Here is a 22829-nt window from a genome sequence, read left to right as displayed (position 1 = left end):
ATAACATACAGCAGGTATTCATCCTCTGCCTCAAACACCTCCTCTTTTACTGAGGAAGGGGACGTCTCAGATTGAGGCTCTGAGCAGAACGTGTGTGGGGGTGGGGGGGCGGAGGAGATAAAAAGGTTTTGGCCCTCTGAAGCATTTGAAACCATGTGCAAAAAGATCACATCCACAATCCAGATCCAACCTAAATAGGTGCTAGAAGACAGGTATCCCTTTAGGCTTGTCCTCTAAATCCTCTTCTGAGACAGCAATCCCACTGCACTCATCCTTCAAGGATGTGATCAGAAAGGAATAGGAAACCCCGAATAAGGGCAAACACATAAGCAGGTATACACTTAGGTATTACAAGTTGCAAGAGCCAAAAAATGCCATTAGATATATCAAAGGTCAGTGCTGCAGTGGCATCTCAGGTAAAATATATAGTAACCCCATATGAAAGCGGCTGAGGATTTCTTTCCCAAAGATCCAACTGATATAAAGGTGAAAGACATCCTGAAGAAGGAACTTTGAGGCTTCATTGACCACCCTTAGAGCATCTGTGGCAGCTTTGCAAGAGCCACTGTGTCCTGGCTGGATGCCCTTAGTGCCATGAAAGAGATCATCCTGTCTTCTGGTCTACTCTTACGAAAATTTCCCTAGCTACAGATTTTGTGGCAGATGCGTCAATGGATGCGATGAGATTTTCAGCCAGGGACATGGCATCCAGCTCAGCAACCAGATGCCACATCTGGCTCCACAGCTGGAAGGTTGACATTCACTACAAAAATGTTCTGTGCTCATCAAAATTCACAGGCTCTCTTTTCTCTGGGGAAGAACTAGACAAAATAGTGGCAGAAAGCTCTGCCAAACCAAAACAATCCCTTCTCTCAGTGCTCTAAAGAGGGACTACAAACCTAGCAACAAGGATTGTCAGTCCTCCCAAATAAAGGCACCGGAGGAAAGGCAACTGGTATATATGGAGAAAACCCTGGAATGGGGGATTGGGTGGCAAATCCAGAAGTGGTCCACTACCTCTTAGAGCCCAGTATGACAAAAAACATACGTACCTCTATCCAAACTTGAATCTGCAAGGCAGAATTCTCCATTTCTCAGAATAATGGTTTTGACTGACCACAGAAGTGGGTGAGAGAGGTGGCATGTTGCAGATACTCCTCAATCTAAAGCTCCACCCTATCCCTTCTTCATCCAGTCCCCCATCTCAAAACAACAGCTCACAACTCGTACCCATCACTCCAATTTGGCTTTTCATCAGCTCCCAGGGTCTTCACCAAGATGCCTGTGGTAATAATAGCCAGACCTTAGGTCTCAGAAAACTCACCTGTTCCCTTTCTAGATGACATCTTGATTAGAGCTTCCACCCAAGCAGTGGCACTCAGTGCCACAGTCTGGATGCTGAATCAAGCATATGGATTTGTGATAAATACCAAGAAGAGCTCCTTGATTCCCTCCACAAAGATAGTTCATGTGGGAATGGAAATAGAAACTTATGCTCAAAGGTCTACCAATCACTGGACAAAATACCACGAGATCCAGAACCTGATATCCATGTTGCTAAATGCTAAATGCAAGACCGACCATAATGTCTACAGCTACTGGGCGTCCTGGTTTCATGTTCAGGAATCAACTCATGAACATGGCCCCATTTTTCGTGCTTCAGGGCCTTGGAACTCTATTCTTCTCTTCCAGGCTAGCTTCAATACTAAAGGGCATCTGGATTAGGTTTAGCTTGTGGTGTGGAATACAACAAAAATCCCAAAGATCCTGGTATCCCAGTTATCCTGGGCTTTCTTCAGGAAGCTGATGAAAAAGGACATTAGCCCAGCACAAAAGTGCACCAGGTGTCAGTTCTAAGTAACGATCTATTCTTGGGATCCTCTGATTCCTTGACAGAAAGCCCTGAAGTATCCAGATTTCTCTGAGTAGTCAGACTGCTAAACTTGCAGTTAGATAACTACACACCCTTTTGAGCCACTGACATTAATATCTCTTCTACCTATCCATCAAAACCTGTTTTCTGGTAGCCATCATGGCTGCTAGATTAGTTTCTGAACTAGCAGCTTTATCCATGCAGGGACCCCACTTTACGTTCCATGATAACAAGGCGGGGTTAAGAACCCCAGAATCATTCTTATCTAAGGTGAATTTGTCATCCCATGCCTCAGAGGAAATCATTCTGTCCAAAGCCATGGCATCCAACAGAAAAGCTGTGGCACTCAGGCATTCAAAGAGCACTAAAGATCTATATGAAGCACACCAAAATCAACAAGAAGATTGGGCTCCTTGTTTGCCTCCTTTCATCCTGAGTGTCAAGGACTCAGGATATCCAAGTTGTCACTAGCTAGATGCATCAAGCTGTGCTTCACAGAGGCATACAATATGTCAGGTACTCTTGTTCCATATGGAATCAAAGTACACTTCACAAGGTCTATGGCGATTTCTTGTGCAGAAAGAGCTTGTGCTTTCCATGCAGAGATCTGCAGGGCAGCAACGTGGTAATCAGTTAACACCTTTATTAGGCATTTTAAAATGGACTTTCTGTCTTCTGTAGAAGCCTTCTTTGTCAGGAAGGCGCTGCAAGCAGTGGTCCTGTAATAGCATTGCCAGTCTAGGCAATTAACTCAGGGTGGGCTGGGGGAGGTCTTCTCTATTTCATTCTGTTTTTCTAATCCCTCCCTGCTTCTGTTCACTAATCCCCGTACATAATCATAATTGTGGGAGATACTGAGCTGCAGAATGGTAAATTTCTTATCTGATCATTTGCCTTCTGAAAGCATGGAGCTAGTTGATCTGCCTTTACTGTGGATCCAGAAAGAAATGTGGAAAGTTTGTGCTTTTCTAGGGCCTGGGTATTGTCAGACCTTTACATTAAACTCACTAAATCTCCATAAATCTGTGGTACACTTTCACTTGCTTTCTAGACTTTGATGTTAACTAGCTCCAACAAATGCCTGCATTTATTGACACTAATTGGTTCTACAAAACAGGACACTAATTGCCTCTGGCTAGCCAATATTTTAAAAATCCATTATTATTTTATTTTGGATTAAAGTTTTTTTTTCTGTCTTGAAATATCTAGGTTGGATTCTGTATTAGGTTTGTTGGTCCTTGGAGAGGCTGCCAAATTAAACTTGTCCTGCTTGAAGGTTTTAATGGATCTAGTGAGAGATTTTATTTCAAGCTCTATGTCTCTTCAGAAGCAGGTAACAGCAGTACTAATTTAGATGTAGCAAGAAAATGTGTTTGTTACAAACACTAAATTGGATAGAAGCAAACCATTTATTTTCTTTACTATTTGAAACTGAAGGTCATGTTGATCTTAGTAGTTTGAGATGGGGATAGAATGAGCAGACCAGTTATTTCAATAGAATAAACATCTGGAAGAGTAATCTCCTCTTCTTTAACCACTATGTGTGTCTGGTGAATGATTATTTTCTCTGCTATATGATGCACTCACTTCTGGGGAATTAATGTGACTAAATATGACATTAGATTAGAGTTTGTGACTCTGCTCCTATTGTATACTATACTGTTCTTTTGTTAGAACTTGGATTTTGTCAGACTTTCTAGATATTTGATGGAAGTTTTATATTTCTACTAACAGAAAGACAACTGCATGAGAAATCTATCATCCTGGCACTGGGAAATAGGCTACATATACACCACTGTGCTCAGAGACATTTGTTTAAGTGGTATTGCCTCAGATTTACAAAAGACAGCTTTTCTTGGATTCTGTGATTGTACAAAACCACCTAAGCATGCAGAAGAATTAAGTGGAGCAAGTTTTTTTGACCTTTTGCAATACAGTCCTTCACATGGTCCACATGACTGTAAGTACCAAATAAGCAAAAACAAAACAACCCTCCCCCCTCCCCCCCCCCACATATTCCTGCCAATTTTACAAACATGGTAAGCACATTAAAAAGTTCAGCTACAGAAAACTCAATTTGGTGCCCCGTCTTCACTTCCCTGAAAATTTGGGGATAATTTGCTACTTATTATTTGCCCTATGGTGTTCTTCTTAATATAGGTAATATAAGAATACAGGTGTATTAACTATATTGTATTTACATTGTAATTATTCTGAGTCATGTATTCTTAGATGAATAAGTGGTAGTTACCGGTATCAATGAACAAAAGCAAAGCACAACTGCACTGTAACTTCAATGTAACTACATGGTAGATTACAGTATACAGTATACTATTCCTGGCTCTTCCAATGGCCTGCTGCAGGACTCAGGCAAGTCACTTAAACTTCCTTGCCTCAGTTTCCCTATATGTAAAACAAAGGTAATAATACTGACCTCCATTTGTAAAGTGCTTTGAGATCCACTGATGAGAAGTGCTCCATATAAAAGAGCTAAGTATTATTATTCTTATGAACTGTGACCAAGAAATTAAATGAATAAGAAATTTGAAACAGAAGCTCCTCTCTCTTTGTGTAAACTCTCAAAATTACCCATTACCAATTCTTTTAACACCTTTAATTTATTTTACACTGAAAACATGGCACAGGGTGCAGAAAAGATTAATACACAGTAAAACCTCTCTCTTTCTACCAACAACAGTTTATGTATATAATGGACATCTAAATATGTGGACACATGATTCATATGTGCACACAAGTGATTGCACATGATTATGTTTGCAAATACCATGATTGCATACATAGTTATACCATAGTTACATACGAAGTGGACAAAGATAGAAACGGCTGGTCACCTAATTATCCTTGGAATGTGCAATTGCAGGATCAGCGCCTGCAAATGGAGGACTTGCACACACTGTCATGGAAGCACTGTTGCATATGCATGTTATGTGCACATATCTGGGCTAAATACTTGAGTTTTTAGCCTAGTACATATGGTAGATTGGAGTGATTACATACTTTTCAAGGAAATAAAGGACAGGTGTATAGAAAAATACAGGATAAAACTTTCAGAGTAGCATCCGTGTTAGTCTGTATTCGCAAAAAGAAAAGGAGTACTCGTGGCATCTTAGAGACTAACCAATTTATTTGAGCATAAGCTTTATGCTCAGATAAATTGGTTAGTCTCTAAGGTGCCACTAGTACTCCTTTTCTTTTAGGATAAAACTTGTTTTTATGGGACAGCACTTCACAATATTGTATTCATGGACTAAAAACCTTATATTAGTATAATACTGTGTGACCCCTTTGCATTATTATTACTTTAAAACATGCATTTTATCTTATCAGATGCTTCTTAGTAGTTGTCCTGAATTTACAATAACTCAGATAGCATCTGTTGCCATTAGAAGTTTTAACTACCCAGAGAACGCTATGTCCATGACAGATGCCAATGAAATCTGAATGAGTATAAATATTTTAATTTATTTTAAACTCTAAAAATTAATCTCCTTCATTCCTCCTACCACCACTTTTCTGTCACTACTGCACTACTCCATTTATACCTTATGCATAGTACACAGATATGCATTTATTGCAGGTAAATGATCATCTCCATCTTTTTAACACCCTTTGGAAGTTATTTGCTCACTGCTCAGATCAATCAAAAGGCTTTGTATGTTTCTTTTTGTATCTCCTCCTGGGAAAGGTAGTAGTCCTCTGACTCCTTTCGTCATGGCTTTCAGGATCCATCCTCCTTTTCTTTTTGTCATATGTGCTCAGGGAAAAAATGTGTTGCACAAAAAGCCTATTATTAACCATAGTATTTCTCGAATAGTCCTATGCACCCTAAATGATCTTCCCACATAGCAATGTCGGTGACATCTGTCATAAAAATAAAGTAAATATATGTATTTTTTATTTTGGAGACATTCTAAAAAGCCTCACCACCTTTACTTGTCAGGCTTAAAAAAAACATTATAAAAATTAACTTCTTAACAGCACAGCTGACCTGGATACATAAAACTTCACTGTTTTTTTCCCCCTGGTTTCCTTTTGAGACCATAAGAAATGCACTGAACTCGGGGGCTGAGGAAAGAGGGATATAAGACAGATCTGTTACAGCCTCTTCCCCTCTAATGCCTTTCTGGTATGTTGGGATATATCATCACAACACACCAATCACTGCTGGTGCCATTAAGGAACTTCCATGTGTGTTTCGTTCCATAGGGAAGCCCCAGAGCTGGGTGAGATTTGGAATTAGGAACCAGCCTGAGTTCAGCAAAGACACAAGAGATCAAAAGACCGGGGGAGTCAGAGTCAAGGGAAAGGGGTGAGAAACTGGCCTGGCCTGGAGATGCAAATGATTTTGGATTCAATTTGTGGGGAAACTAGAGGTATAGATTTTTGGAAGGCTATATCAGAGTGGGGAGGGGGGGAGGTTAAGTCAGTTGAAACAAGCAAATCATGTAAAGCACTCAGCTACTACAGCGAAGGGCATGATAAGGAAGCCTAGGTAGATAGAAAAATAGATTTTAAAAGGTTCAGGAACAGCGTTGTGATTTGAACCACTTCTTATTTGATAAGAACTAACTGACCTCTGTAGTGTTCATGTCCCATGAATAATTTAGGCAAAAATGGACATTGAAGGACAGTGAAACCTGAGGACTAATTGACTGAACCCACTTATCTGGAAACAGGCAGGTGGACTTTAAGCTAATAATTATGTGCTTGAGAAAAGTGCCATGGAATTGTTAATGAACATACATTGTCAGAATATGGGCTTTACGTCTCTTCCAAAATATATATGTATATGAGACACACACTATAGTACCCTACCATAATCACACAGTGTTAGGGCATTCTTTGAGTATTCATTCAGGGCAAAGAGTAACATCTACTGAATGTCTTACAGCTTCTAGGTTTATCCCTAGAGGTCTCCTATCAAACTAATGACCACCTCTGGCCTTGCTTAGCTAGTTAGGCACGATGAGATGATACTCTGAGGCTCTCCATATAAACACAGTATATACACACGTACATCTGTAGATTTATGGCTTACAGTGGGACTGAGATACTGGGCCTGTCAAGGTTCCCAACACTGGGCACGTCTGTCTTACCACTTTGTCGAAAAGCTGAGCCTTCACATTCTTCCTGAGCTGGCACGGAGCAACATTATCTGGATTTGAACACCGTTTGGTAGCTCACAAAATAACTGAAGATGACAGGTCTCCCATCCATCATCACTGTCTCATCAATCATAGCAACACTTGCAGAGCTCTCGTGAAGTGGTTATTAAACTCTAGCTTTGAGAGCCTGTCCTCTGCATTTACACCAGGATCGCTACATAGAGACTCCTGAAAGGCTAAAGTCATGATCAAGGGAAGATAAAAATCAAAGAAAAGTGTCACATTGATTTCTGAAAGTAAAAGAGTAGACCTTTTAGAAAGTTATACATTCCTACCTCTTTTTTATCCCCAAGAGAATCTATCACTGTGGAATAAGCATGCTAAAATCAAATCTAATTTTTTTTTGGACACTATTAACTGAGAACATTGTAATTGGGTTTTTTCTTCTCGTTATAAAATGTGTTTGCACTTTTAGGAAATTAAGATAGAATATAAAGATTTATCTTAAGTCAATGTAAATCTTCAAAACATGCTACTATGGTCCTTCACCACAGAAGACAGATCCTCAGGAAGAGATACAAACAGCAGCAATGAGAAAAAGGCAAGCTAAAAACACTGTCACCTTGTGGTAATACACATAACATAGCCCTAGAACAGTTATGTCTCGATGATACAGAAACCTATTACTGCATATACAGTCTACTTGTATTTTAATATACACATTACATATACAGGACTATTGACCCACTTGATCTCCCCCCTAGTTAAAATTTTCCAACTTGGTGTGACCAACTGTGGTATGGCCTTCCAGGACCCTGCCAACAATCTCAAGCAATAGGACTATACACCTACTCAACCTAGAGGGAGTCGTCCCAAAGGGAGATGCATATAGTAATCTCAATAGATGTAGAAATAAAACCCATTATCATAGAATCATAGAATATCAGGGTTGGAAGGGACCTCAGGAGGTCATCTAGTCCAACTCCCTGCTCAAAGCAGGACCAATCCCCAACTAAATCATCCCAGCCAGGGCTTTGTCAAGCCTGACCTTGAAAACCTCTAAGGAAGGAGATTCCACCACCTCCCTAGGTAACCCATTCCAGTGCTTTACCACCCTCCTAGTGAAAAAGTTTTTCCTAATATCCAACCTAAACCTCCCCCACTGCAACTTGAGACCATTACTCCTTGTTCTGTCATCTGCTACCACTGAGAACAGTCTAGATCCATCCTCTTTGAAACCCCCCTTCAGATAGTTGAAAGCAGCTATCAAATCCCCCTCATTCTTCTCTTCTGCAGACTAAACAATCCCAGTTCCCTCAGCCTCTCCTCATAAGTCATGTGCTTCAGCCCCCTAATCATTTTTGTTGCCCTCCGCTGGATGCTTTCCAATTTTTCCACATCCTTCTTGTAGTGTGGGGCCCAAAACTGGACACAGTACTCCAGATGAGGCCTCACCAATGTCAAATAGAAGGGAATGATCACGTTCCTCGATCTGCTGGCAATGCCCCTACTTATACAGCCCAAAATGCCGTTAGCCTTCTTGGCAACAAGAGCACACTCTTGACTCATATTCAGCTTCTCGTCCACTCTAACCCCTAGGTCCTTTTCTGCAGAACTGCTGCCTAGCCATTCGGTCCCTAGTCTGTAGCAGTGCATAGGATTCTTCTGTCCTAAGTGCAGGACTCTGCACTTGTCCTTGTTGAACCTCATCAGATTTCTTTTGGCCCAATCCTCTAATTTGTCTAGGTCCCTCTGTAGTCTATCCCTACCCTCCAACGTATCTACCACTCCTCCCAGTTTAGTGTCATCTGCAAACTTGCTGAGGGTGCAGTCCATGCCATCCTCCAGATCATTAATGAAGATATTGAAAAAAACCAGCCCCAGGACTGACCCTTGGGGCACTCCGCTTGATACCGGCTGCCAACTAGACATGGAGCCATTGATCACTACCCGTTGAGCCCGATGATCTAGCCAGCTTTCTATACACTTTACAGTCCATTCGTCCAGTCCATACTTCTTTAACTTGCTGGCAAGAGTACTGTGGGAGACCGTATCAAAAGCTTTGCTAAAGTCAAGGAATAACACATCCACTGCTTTTCCTTCATCCACAGAGTCAGTTATCTCGTCATAGAAGGCAATCAAGTTAGTCAGGCATGACTTGCCCTTGGTGAATCCATGCTGACTGTTCCTGATCACTTTCCTCTCGTGTAAGTGCTTCAGGATTGATTCCTTGAGGACCTGCTCCATGATTTTTCCAGGGACTGAGGTGAGGCTGACTGGCCTGTAGTTCCCAGGATTCTCCTTATAAATACCTATAAGGCAGTGATTCTCAACTTTTTTCATACTATGACCCCATGCTGTAACAGAAAAAAAATTCAGTAGCGCTCTTCCCATAAATTTCAGCAGCCTCTCCCATCTCACCAATCAGAAAGTGAGGGTGATAGGAACTCTCTGTGATTTAAGGCCAAATTCTGAAATCCTTACTCAGTTTTCATTTAAGTCTTACTTGGACAAACGCCTATTCAGATCAGTGAGAAGTCTCTTTGTGTATCCAATCCAGTATCCTGATGCTGCTGGGAAATCACACAACCGGTTACCATCAAGAAGGCAGCTCTGTTCTAGCCTAGCCCAATTCTCAGCTTGTGTAAGGTAAAGAAAGGGATGCCTCAACACATTAGTTTCACTACAGCAGCTCTCTCTTCATCACCTCACTTCTTCAAACCTTAGCTAGCCAGTTCTCTGCTAGATTATGCTGGGACTCTTTTCTTGTCTCCTCCTCCCTCCTGCTGGGGGGCTCCATTGCCATTCTGACAAAAGTGGTTTTTCCTGGTCCGCTTCCACACTATGGATTCAGTTGGCTCCTATATCTCACACTGCTCATGGCTTGGTGTCAATTCACTCTGTCCAGGAAGGACCCACTCAGCGAGACTGCCAAGATGTCTAACAAAGATGGAGTTGGGTAGGCCCTGCTCCTTCTGGGTGTGTCTTTTTTCCATGTTCCCAGTGTGTTCCTTGGCCTCACTTTTGGAAACTCCCTAGAAGATTTCATTGGAATAGCTAGCAATGCTTATGGCCAGAAGAGGTACTTTCCTAGTCTGTTGTTCTCAGATCAAGTGCTGACATGCTTATGGGCATCATTATCTATTCCAGTTAAGGTTTGCAGTCAGTCCAGCTGTATGTCATTTGTTTAAATCAGCATATGGATGTTTTATAAATATTCACAACTGCTGATTGTATGAGGACAGGTATATGAATACAGCCACAAATCCTGGACTTGAGTTCAACTGTCCAGTTATAAATATTCCTCTGAGCCAACTTGTCTTCCTGGCAAATCACAGGAGTCCACAAGTGAAGAAACAGAGACCATCCAAATCAAAATATATAGGAAAAGAAACCAACAAGTGGGCCAACCCAATCACTTGTCTGCTCTTGACTGCCTGGCATGCTCGCCCCAACACAACAAGAATTTGTTTGGGGGTCAGATGGTGAAATATTTTGATTTGAAAATGGCAATTTCATGAGAATTTTTTAGACTTAAGAAGTACGTAGTCTTGTACGAAATGTAGCTGCCCTTAAAATCCCTGTGGCTGCATTTTTCTTTCAGCAATGGTGTCAGAATTAAATAACAAATGTCTAGAAAATATTGATCTGAGTGTTGCAACACTGAGTTTCACTGCCTATACCACAGCACTTTGCTATCTTTCCTGTACAGTTCAAACATTTGCTAAAACTATTAATCACTGTTGTATATAATTAGGTAGTGTCAGTACTCTCCTAGGTGCTTTACAGAAATGTGGGAAGACAAACTCCCTGCCCCAAGCGTTTACATTCTGAATAGGCAATATATAATTGCAGGGTGGATAGGATGGGATTTAACAAAAACCTGTATTTAACTAGTCAAGCACAGAACACATCAGGTTAATTCCATGATTTAATATATATTTTTTTATCTCTGCAGGGTGGAGTGGAGATTACAGGCCTTTTGATAATGTAAACTGTTGCCAAGTTTTTAAAAGTTGGGTGCCTAAAGTTAGGCTTCTAAATCCATACTTAAGTGCCTAAATAAGTGGCCTGGTTTTTCAGATATGCTATTTTGAGGGTTTAGGTGCTGTTCCTCTATATAAGAGTGCATTACATTGTAACTAACTCACCTAAGCTTCGCTCAGAGAGTAAATTCCTGAGCCAGGATAAAATCCACAGCTCCTGCTTCACTCCCTGTTGCCTTATCTCCTGGACCATTCCATTTTTTTCTAATTGCATATTAGGATTTTTTCCTATAATGTTTATGTAAAAATATCTCTAGAAAGTTTTTAAGTGACAAAGTTAACATCTGCTTAAGCTAGCACAGCTGCCTTTCAGGAAGGCATAGAGAAAAATCAACTGCCATTTTGCCTGTGCTCCATGCTATATCAGAAGGCAGCAGAATTTATAAACATTGATTAAGAGTTCAGCCTCTCTCATTTTCAGAGAGGTCAGTGTGTGGGAAAAATGTGTCTCATTTAAAATTTACTTGATACAGTAATTGTCTTGACTCTTGCATTAGAATTGCATTGGGGTGATACAGCTGTTGCTGAATTACCACTGACATTTTTGTCTTCAGTGCATGCTAAATTAACAATATGTTAAAAGACCAGAAAATGGAATAACCAGAAAACTCAGAATGGTTCTTTTCAGGTCCCTTAAATGGCTAATGATTCTTTCTTTCTTTCTTTCTTTCTTTCTTTCTTTCTTTCTTTCTTTCTTTCTTTCTTTCTTTTTAGGGACTTCTGTTGCTGGGGCTTTATACATTTTTGCCAGAATAGTCACTTGGTTAGCTGTCAGAAGCAGATTTCCTTTCAATATATTTAAAGCAACATTTTTGAAAGCTGCCACTAGGTCATCCAAAGCAGAACAGAAGAGTGCCTTGTGATGCTGCAGGGGACCTGGATGAGTAGTTTTATAACAGTCAGGTTTCTCAGCAAATGTCTAGACATGATTATTAGATTGCAGTCCACTTTTTATGACAGTTCTAACTTACTGCCATCTGTCTTTATAAGCAGAATTTTATATATATATATTTTTTTTTTGCATTGACTGTGTGCCATTTGGGTGCAATAAGTTCTCACAAATATTCTTCTTTGAGAAGACTGTAGCAGAGTTTAAATCAACAAGAAAAGAGCCACATGGCTCACTTGTTAAATCATCAATGGCTTTTAAAAAGGAATTGTGACTTGCTGGAGTATAGTTGGCTGAATGCTTTTATTATTTGTAATTTATCTTGTGGGTTTTAGAGCAAACCATATTCAGACTGATGATTCTTCTGTTGTGCTGGTAATATATTGTTCCTTGTTGAACAAAGATTTAGAGCTTGTAAAGAGAGATGGTTTGTGCAAAACACTTATCTTTTATGAAAGTGAGATATATTGATAGTGAATGCTACATAATGGCTACATTTTCACCATTGTATTTTGCTATTAATTATCATCTTTATGATAGCACCTATAGTCTACACACACTCAGGAACACACTGCACACAGCCCCATGAGCTCATAATCTAAGCCTCCTATCCTGTAAATTGATCTGATCGGGGGGAGGGAGAAGACTTCTGTTCCTTGAATATCCCCATTGACTTCAAGGTACATATTATATACTTTGACAAAAATGGTTAAATACACATCAGCTATACTCAGCAGCCCAAGCTATCCATTATTAGTTGGTCAAAGTTCTATTTCTGATTTAATATTGTTCAGCTAATGTATTATTCAACAGATATTGGTGAAATTAGACTAATATATTTACAAATATGTTTTCTGTGATTTTCTCCATCTCTGATGCTTGTAGCTAAATCTATATATTTATACAGCAATCATACTTAAAAAGTTTCTTCCACTTTCAGGGATATTTCTGCTTTCAGTTGATTTCCCAGCTAAGAACTGGAATGTCTCTGAAAGCAGCAGAATTTCCAAATGAAGGAAACTTAACTTCAACTGCTGTAATTGTGTGTGTGCATACCATTTGTATGTGTGCAGTGTATATGTGCAATTTGAATTCCCAGAGAAAAGTCAATTGTAGTTAGCAAATTAATAATTGAAATGCCTGGACACTGAGAGCTAAGGTTAAACTTACCATAAAGTATATAAATCCACAGCTAATGTACCCAAACTACCAAACTTTGTCCCTTTGACAATCCCAACCTCTCATCTACCCTTCTTTTTTTCTTTTATAGCTGCTTTGTAAGATGTGATGTTGGATCACATCCAAAAGCTACAGTTTATATTCTCATGGAGTACCCTCCATCAATTTGGAGAGAACTACCAAGTAGTCCACTGGCTCCCATTCATTTCAGGATTCCATTTACAAATTTACCTCCTTAATTTTAAAACCTTCCATGGAGTTGATCCAGCCTCTTCATGGACCTTTTTGTTCTCAAATCCCTGCTCCACACCCTCTTTAAATCTTGTACTTGACCTGTCTGTTCCTTCATGCAATCTGCCCACTATGGGCAGGGGAGGCTTTGCTGCAATTCCTGTAATCTGGAACAACCTTCCTGTAGCTCTCTGCTCATATTAGTATTCTCTCTGGTTGAAAATCTTTTGTAAACACGCACACTGCCTCTTCCTTTGCCTAAATTTCTTAATTTCTCTCATGCCCCTGTGTTCATTTATTAATTTTAACATAGTTACAAGGTGTAAAGCCTTTTGAGATAGTTTGTATGAAAGACCCTCTACAAAACAAAATTGGATTGTATATACATCCTGCATGGAGTCATTTATTTTTTCTTATAGTTTGCATGATCTCTTTCTCATCTAATTAATTTTCCAGTGTTTGTTTTGTGTTCTCTTCCTATAATTATCAGTCACACCATGATTTTTGGTTCTCTGTATACCTTGTATTTGCTTTAGTGCAATATTATTTACACATTCACCTTATAATTCATGGTTGAAAGAACAGATTCAGTAAATACTTTCTTTACAAGGCACTGGCTACTAAGTGTCCTCTATAGCTTTGGTTTCAGATCCACTTTTGAAGGTCTTCAGTGCAACTACTTAAAGTCTTACTGGACTTAAGTAATTCAGACAAAATGGATTTGTGTCTCCTCACTGTTTTTGAAGTACATTCGTTGTACTTCAGCCTCTGACGCTTTGTGCTTGAGGTCTCTGGGCCAAGTTCTGCTCTTAGTTACACTGACTCACTGTTTTGTGCCTGTTATCCATGCTGATTTATCAGTTATCCAGAATCTTGTTAATGAGGTTCATATCATTTGTGCTAGTTTTAAATTCTCTCAGGCTGACCTTCAAGCTGCAGATCTCCATGATGGTAACAACTTGGGTAACAGAGTTGTCCCCTAGCAATCAATAATCCTCAAATTGCAAACAACTCATCGCTTGCTTTTGGGACCTGTGCTTGACCACTAGTACACATGAAGGGATATAATGCTCAAAACCAACGATTACCTTCAAAAATAGGAAATACAGTAGTGTTTTCTGGAACTGATCAATGATTTAATAATACCATTTGCGTATACATACATTCATTCATATAATTTTATGTTTTTTTGTGTTGTTAGACCTGAATGTTTTGGGGTCTAGTGTCCAAAAGATTCAGAATAATACTTTTATTTCCAGTAGCTTTAAGCTATGCATATTTTATGTTTGTAAGATACAGCCTACAATAGTGTGGGTTTGTTCCAGAGTTCATGCTACATTAATCTCAATTCTAACAAGGGCAACTAAATCTCTTATTTAATATTTATAAATCTGAATATTTTGTGCACAGTTCCCTTAAAAATACTCCAGTCCTCTTCTTGCTTAAATTCACTAGGAATACACAGTGGCACTGGCTTCTATAAAAAACTGTCTCCGATCTTCATACAGCAAGGTGCTCAGCACCATCTGCCAATTGCTAAGCCTTCTGAGCTCTTGTTGACTTCAAAGGGAATCAAACATGCTACTGAGCACCTTTCAGGAGGCACTCAGCAGACTGCAGGACCAGGCTGCTAGATAGCAAGTGAGCATTACCTCATTATTTGAAATGTCCCTTAGACTACTTATAAGGGCGTGTAGGGGACATTATGAATGTGGAGGTAGTGTTATTTAAGACAACATGGGAAAGATTTTCAGGGCAACCACTGTAATTTAACTTGTTTGGTTCCTTTGACACTTTAAATGCTTTTATGCTTATCTGAAGTCTTCTACCTTCTGTTCCGAACAGAAAAGGGAATGGCAGTATTTTTTCATAAGAGCTGAACAATAGTGCACTGAGATCAAATCATTTTGCAAGTCTGGAATACTGTACAGGAGACTTATTTCCATTAGCGGGCTTAGGCATCTTAACTTGATACTTAATCCCTCCCACTCCATTTCCCCCTCCTTTCCCAGACACCCCCCCCCCCAGAGCTTTCTTAGTCAGACTCACATATGCCAACAAAATCTGTGATCTAAGAGATTTGATTATTCTGTTCCAAAATCAAGTATCCCCTGTAGGATGGCTGAATTCACTAAGCCAAGCTCTCTGCAACGCTTCCCACAAAAACCTAAAGCATACTTTTCTGTATTATATTAACTCTGCATTTAATAAAGGTTTTCTGTTTCTTTGTCTCTTCCTAAAATAGATTAATCTGATACCAAAATTGTTACATGTACCACATGCTAAAATATAATTATTTGCAGGTGAAGAACTATTCTGGGTTATTCGCTATGGTGTTGTTTACAATCTCGTTGTGATGTGCAATGAACTCTGTGGGGATGTGAGTCGAGAAGGCTTAAGGAATGCAGTATGGAAAGCTTTACAGAAACAAAAGAACAATGAAAAGGATAGCCGAGTCCTGGAAGCCATAAAAGTAGCTGAGGTATGTATAAAATCTAGTAACTGGAATAGACCATCACTCCAGCTGGTCACCAGTGCATCATAATCTAAACACTTATTTTTAGAGTGAAAAAATGAGGGTGCCTTTAATTAAAGGAGCAATCTCTGAGCCGTGACTGGTAGCAAATGCATAGGTTAGTGGTATTGGTCTCTGCAGCCTACTTTGATATTTGTCAAAATGTGGAGGTACTTTAATTTAAAATAGGTTTTAAAGGGTTACTGTTTAGGTAAAAATTGACTTATTTTAAGTTTGATACAGCAAAGAATATACTTTGGCTTCTAAATCCCTTAATATTTCGATTGGTTTTTTTATATAGCCTCCATGTTATTCAAACACACCAAAAATAGTGAATGAGTTTCTCTGTCTGGTTTTCTGGTCAGCAGTTAACTATTATTAGCGATCTTTACAGTCCTGCCAATATTGCTGGTGGCTGATGCCTAGGCAGGAATAAGACACTGCTATACTACCTTTTGCTCAGATAGAAACAAAAGACGAAAAAGAATCATTGTGTTTTCTAAGGTTCAGTCCAGCTCCCATGGCAATCAGTGTTAAAACTGCTATGGATCTCAACAGTGTGGGATTATTTATTCTGTGAATGACGTTATTGCCTAGAGTCCCCAGGTGAGATCAGGTCCCCATTGTGCTAGCTACTGTACAAACACATAGTAAGAGGCAGTCCCTGCCTCAAAGAGTTTACACTTCGAGTAGACAAGAGAAACAAAGGGTGGGAGAAAGGGTGTATTATCCCCATTTTACAGATGTGGAACATAGACTCCGAGATAAAATGACTTGCCCAAGATCACACAGGAGGGTCTGTGGGAGGGTGAGGAATTGAACCCAGGACCCTGAATCCCAATCAAATGCTTTTATCACAAGACTGTACCTTTTTAAAAAAAATCCCAAACATCAGTGCTCACTAGACAATACCTCTGAGTTGTGTAACGTTTCAAGGGGCACCAGGCAGTGTTATCTCCTATAGACATCATTGTTAACTCTATCCACTGAGCCTTTGAAAGTAGTTCTTCAGAGTTAATGAAGGAAGGAAATCAGGGGACTTAACAGGGTGAACAAGGAGCAAAAAAATCTTCTAAATGCTGATGCTGATATTTTATTTAACTTAATGAAAACAGATGATTTCATTCTGTAACTTCTTAAACTGTCAGCTATATTTGGCTATATCTCAGAGCAGAACATTAAACTGGAAACAGTGTCTGTCAATATCTAGAGGGTCTAGTCTATCACATTTTATCCACAGAATAGAAGTAGGTAAAAGGGTAACATCACTGGGACTTAAGAATTTGGCAATTATTTTTTCAAGTGTGCTTTAGAGGAATGTAGACTCCATTCTTCATAATATAGAAACAGAATTACAGAAGTGGGATAAGTTACAGTTAAGACAGGTAAGGAAGATAAATGTGTTGAAAATGGTGCCTGCAGAAAAGTTAAATTATGTATTAAATTCTCTGCCCAGTCCTATTATCTTAGGAAATTAGATAAGAATGTCTGATTTATTTAACTGTGATGAAAATAGGCCTAGGAGATTAAGTATTGAAATCTTTGATAGCCTAGAGAACACAAGGGGATTTGTCAGCTATTCACTAGATATTCTTGGACATTTGCCTTTGCCCAACATAATTAAGGCATATTGTTTACCTTTTCCTGCACAAGTGCATGTGGAGTGAGGGGGTGGGTGTGTGGGGGGCAGGGGAGGGAAGGAATGCTTAGACTAGCACTCCTTGAATGCAGGTGGTAGGTAGTTTCACACCCAGCAGCAACCCACAATGATAAGGAGCATGATGAACTGGGCTTGAGGAACGGCCATGGCCCCTCCCACTTCACATGCACACTAGCATCTCGCAGCAGGTGCAAGGAGAGGACAGTGGTGTATGGGAGGGAATATATAATATACCTTTTACTAGCAGGAATAAGGAGCATTATCCAGCATGCTTCCCACAGTGTTCTGAGAGATCCTCTCAGCAAAAACTACAGAGCACTTCCATTCAGCTGCTACAGGTACACCTACACACAGCACTCACCCTGGGATCAAGGCAACAGTATGTTCCTGAAGCTAACTAGCACCTCAGCACAAATAGAGATCAAAAAGGTAAATTTCCCTACTTCATTTTCAGTGAACCACATTACAAGATAATTGATAATGGCCTACTTGTATGTGTACAGAAGATCTCCTGTGGACCATGCTTAGAGGTGTGGCACATGACAACCTTTGCCTAAAGATGAATAATATAATCTTTATTAATTGAATTCAGGTATGGTGTGAGCAGGTGCGACTTCTATTGAAGTCAATGGGCAATGTTCGTTCCTACACTAAATTTTTGTCCTTATAGGAAGAAAATAGTTTCTCTAGGAATAATATTTTCCAGCCTTGCCAGGAATCACAATAGGATTTGACAAGTTTCAGAGTAGCAGCCATGTTAGTCTTAGAGACTAAAAAATTTATTTGAGCATAAGCTTTCGTGAGCTACAGCTCACTTCATCGGATGCATTCAATCAAATCAATAGGATCAAATCAATAGGATTTGAGTTAGAAACTTTGAAAATGGAAACAATTCCCCCACGTAATACATATACAAGTATAAATAGATATAGATTGTACTGTTGCAGTGAAATGAATTTACATGTGTGCTTTAAGGTTATTGCAAAATAATGAAAAATTTAACTTGCTAAAACAAAGTAGCTGTTTGTAGCCCATTAAGAGCGTGTTTTCCTAGACTTATGACCTCCACATCTTTAAGCAGATTACAGTAGCTGCTTTCAAGGTACTTTAGTTGCTTCCAGGATACAGTGGAATTGCTTTTCAGATTGTGGTAGATGCGCATTTGCCGTTCAACCCCACATCATGAGAACTGCAAAACTGTCTACCACCACCAGTGCTAACAGGAAGGCAGCCACAAGCTCCTCTAAATAGATCAGTCACAGACATTAAAACCAAATAGCGGATCAGCAAGAGGGGAAAGGAGAAGCAATCAGTTCACAACTTCCTATTACCAAAGGGTATATCTCTTGATTTAAAATAAGAACTCCCTGAACTTTCCTTCAATCCCCAAACCAACTCCAAACATTCTTTGGATTTCCAAACCATTTGATAAATACTCCTCACCCCTCCCCTCCCCTCAATCCCAACACAGGGCTTTCCCATTTCTTACATGTCCTCTCAGGAGCCTGCCATCTCCCCGAAATACACACACACAATGTCAGAGTCTTGGATTATGTAGATTGTAAGCCCCTTTGCAGGGGCAGGTCAGGGGGCCTTGTTTTCTTACTCTCTGTAAAGTGCCTCACTCACTGCTGGCAAAATAAGTAATAATTCAGGGAGAAGGAAGAAGCCTGACTCACCATCCATCTTCCAGTCCCTTAGGAAGTGATCTGCCCAATCTGCTCTCTCAGATCCACTGAGGGTCTTCTGCTGGGGGTGGACTTGACCAACTGACCACCCCACACACACACACTGAGCAGCGGAATACAGTGGTTTTGCTGATAGTTTCTTACAGTTTAAACAGTATGGTAGGGTTAATGCCTCATAGTGCACCATGTGAAGTTCCCCAAGCTAACAGAGTTCTCTTTGGAAAGGAAGGCAGCAGAGAGCCCTTGTACTGTGAATTTCATGCATTTTGAGCCATACATTCCATAGTCCTTTTAGACAGAGCACCAGACTAGGAGTCCAGAGAACCAGGTTCTCTTCCCAGCTCTACCACTGGCCTGATGGGTGATGTCATTTTTCTGTGCCTCAGTTTCCCTATCTATACAATAATTACAATTCTACTGACCTCTGTTGTAAAGCACTTTGTGATCTACTGATGAAAAGTGCTAGACATTATTATTATTTAAAAGAAGCAGTTTAGTAGAATGCTTAGTAGGGTCCTGCTGTATTGTAGAAAAGGAGCAGTTTACTGGTAACACTCAGAAGCTAATACTGCACTGAATTAGTAGAAAGGAGACATGCCAGACTATTGTCTTAAGAGAATAGATATATTAGGAAAGAGAACAACAAGACCATCCAGTTTCTCCTTGAAAAAATTGTCTCATGTGTAGAATGAGTTTGTAACATGCCTTCTAATTTGCATGTTTACTGTTAGGGTGCTGACCGCACTTTGGTGTCCCTATAGGAGGGCTTTTATAATGTCTATAGACAAAGACTTAGGCATCATGCTGCATGCCTAACCACCATTGGGGTCTGTATGCCACGCCTCATATTTTGACTTGGCAGAATTCAGTTTTTATTTTTAAGAATTTCAACAGATAAAAATAAAAATTAATATTAATTTCACAGTTGGACAAAATTGTGGGGTGAGGCATCAGGAAGAAGGTCAGACAATTATTTAATGACAGTAGACACCGAGACTCAAAAAGTTAAAGCTTTATATCCATTAAACACACATATTGTCAACTTTACATATAAAAATAAACAAAGTTAATATCCTTAAATCAAACTCTGTGGTTCTCAAGCAGATTTTTATTACTTTGCCTATCTGTGAATTTCAGTTACCAATGGAAATTTGTTGGTTTGCGTGTGGATAGCAAAATCAAAGTTTATTGACATTTACTGATAATCTAATCCTTCCAACCCTACTCATACTGCATTTTGTCTGTTTCTAGATGGTTTCAATTAACCATTTTTCTGATTTCTGGCTACACATCAGGAAAAAAAATCATGAATGTTTTTGGGGAATGGCCCTATCACACATGTAAGATTAACTAGATATGTAAATTCTGGCGCTTATGTCAACAATAAATGGGACTCAACAGCTTACAAGGAATTTCATCAGACTCTGTTGTTGATATAATATTAGTGATCCTGAATATAGCCCTGTATTCAAAGCTTAGTATAAGAATTTCTTGGATGCTTTATTTTACTTGTTAGCATTGTGTAGGTCGTTCCATTACTATATTATGCATATTACATGTGTCGATTTCACTGATTTTTTTTTAATGTTTTCAGTTGCTTCTCTTGCCACATGAGAATATTAATAAGTTTCCAAAAAGTGTTTTCAAAACTCCACTAAGTTAAGACTTAGGCTATGTCTAGACTACCACTTTTGTCAGTATAACTTGTTACTCAGGGGTGTGAATAAGCCATCCCCCAAGTGACATAAATTACTCCAACCTTAATGCCGGTGTGGGCAGCACTACGTCAGTGGGAGAGCATCTCCTACCACCATTTGTTGAGGGTGGATTAATTAGGTCAACAGGAGAGCTCTCTCCCATCAGCTTAGAGAGGCTACACTAGAGAGCTTATAGCAGCGCAGCTGCATCAGTACAGTGAAGTCATAGCCTTAGATTCATGTGTCACCATCTCCTTTTTCCTTTCAGACCCCACAGAAGTCTCTCAGCATGGTGCAGTGTATGCACAGGGGTAAGGGTGAAGACTGGGTTTGAATAGATGTGCTGGAGGCAGAGAGAATCACAGAAGTGTAGGACTGGAAGGGATCTCAATAGGTCATCTAGTCCAGTCCCCTGCACTGAGGCAGGACTACATATTATCTAGACCATCCCTGACAGACTTTTGTCTAGTCTGTTCTTAAAAACCTCCAGTGATGGAAATGCCACAACCTCCCTAAGTAATTTGTTCCAGTGCTTAACTGCCTTTACAGTTAGGAAGCTTTTCCTAATGTCTAACCTAAATCTCCCTTGCTGCAATTTAAGTCCATTAAGTCTTGTCCTGTTCTCTATTCTCCTACACCCTAGTCTTCTCCAGAGTAAACAAATTCAATTTTTTCCATCTTCCCGCATAGGTCATGTTTTCTAGATCTTTAATTTCTGTTGCTCTCCTCTGGACTTTCTCCAATTTGTCCACATCTTTCCCAAAGTGTGGTACCTCAGTTGAGGCCTTATCAGTCTTGAGCAGAGCAGAAGCATTACTGGGTACTTCTCATGTCTTGCTTACAACACTTCTGCTAATGCATCCCAGAATGATGTTTGCTCTTTTTCTCCCCCCTCCCCGCCCCCAACAGTGTTATACTATTGATTCAGTGCTTGTGATCCACTATAACCCCTGGATCCTTTGCTGCAGTACTCCTTCCCAAACAGTCATTTCCCAGTTGTATTTGTGCAGTTGATTATTCCTTCCTAAGTGTAGTACTTTGCATTTGTCCTTATTGAATTTCATCCTGTTTAATTCAGTAAATTTCTCCAGTTTGTCGAGATCATTTTGAATTTTCATCCTGTCCTCCAAAGTGCTTGCGACCCCTCCCAGCTCAGTATCATCTGCATGATTCACAAGTTTACTTTCTCTGCTATTATCCAAATCATTCATAAAGATATTGAATAGAACTGGACCCAGGACAGAACCCTGGGGGATCCCACTTGAGATGCCCTTCCAGCTGGATTGTGAACCATTGATAACTATTCTCCCTGTGCCCCCACACAAATGCAGCCCCAAGGGGCTCCTTGGCAGCATGATTCAAAGGGAGAAATTGTGCCAGGAAGCCAAAGGGACTACAGAGTCCAGAGATGGTGCAGAGACACAGTGTCTTTTTGTGGTTGGCCTTGATCACCTGAATATACCCAGGTGTGGGAGGGGGGCTCACAGCCTTTTCCATGAAGGAGCAAATGCTGCAACCTCACCTCCCCCAACCATAGGATAATTTGTTACAGTGGGAGGATGTTTGTGGAGGGATAATCATAGAATTCAGGAGGGGTGATCTGGGCCCAAATGCCTACATACACAGTAGCTGCCTTTAGGTGCAATGGTGAGAGTGTTTGCTTGAAACAGTACCCTGTTCAAGCTTGCAAAGTAATGAAGTTGGTTGTAGAGGCAAAAGCAATTTCACAAGTTCATGGAAAGTGAAAGAGCTGAACACACAACTACTTAACTTAGTGCACTTCCTGAGTGCTCCTGAACTTCCACTCAGCATGGGTGTGCTCAATAGCTTAATGGATTCTTGCCTCTCAGCATGCTGAAGTATATGTCTTTACCAGACATCTCAGCATAAAACAACTTTTCAATGGGCTCTCCACCACAACCATG

At 40.0% G+C, this 22829-nt stretch overlaps 1 protein-coding gene across 1 annotated transcript in view; it reads left to right on the top strand.

The window, feature by feature from the left end:
* Positions 1-22829, top strand: part of TMEM232 (transmembrane protein 232) — a 128144-nt gene that overhangs the window by 59288 nt on the left and 46027 nt on the right. The window contains exons 9-11 of the mRNA XM_074952940.1: positions 3083-3206; positions 3608-3833; positions 15648-15826. Of these exons, the coding sequence (XP_074809041.1) occupies positions 3083-3206; positions 3608-3833; positions 15648-15826 (529 nt within the window). The remainder of the gene's footprint in view (positions 1-3082; positions 3207-3607; positions 3834-15647; positions 15827-22829) is intronic.

The sequence above is a fragment of the Natator depressus genome, chromosome 5 (assembly GCF_965152275.1).
Source record: "Natator depressus isolate rNatDep1 chromosome 5, rNatDep2.hap1, whole genome shotgun sequence".
NCBI lineage: Eukaryota > Metazoa > Chordata > Testudines > Cheloniidae > Natator > Natator depressus.
The sequence above is the reverse complement of the archived record's forward strand: the minus strand, read 5'-3'. Positions and strand labels throughout refer to the sequence as shown.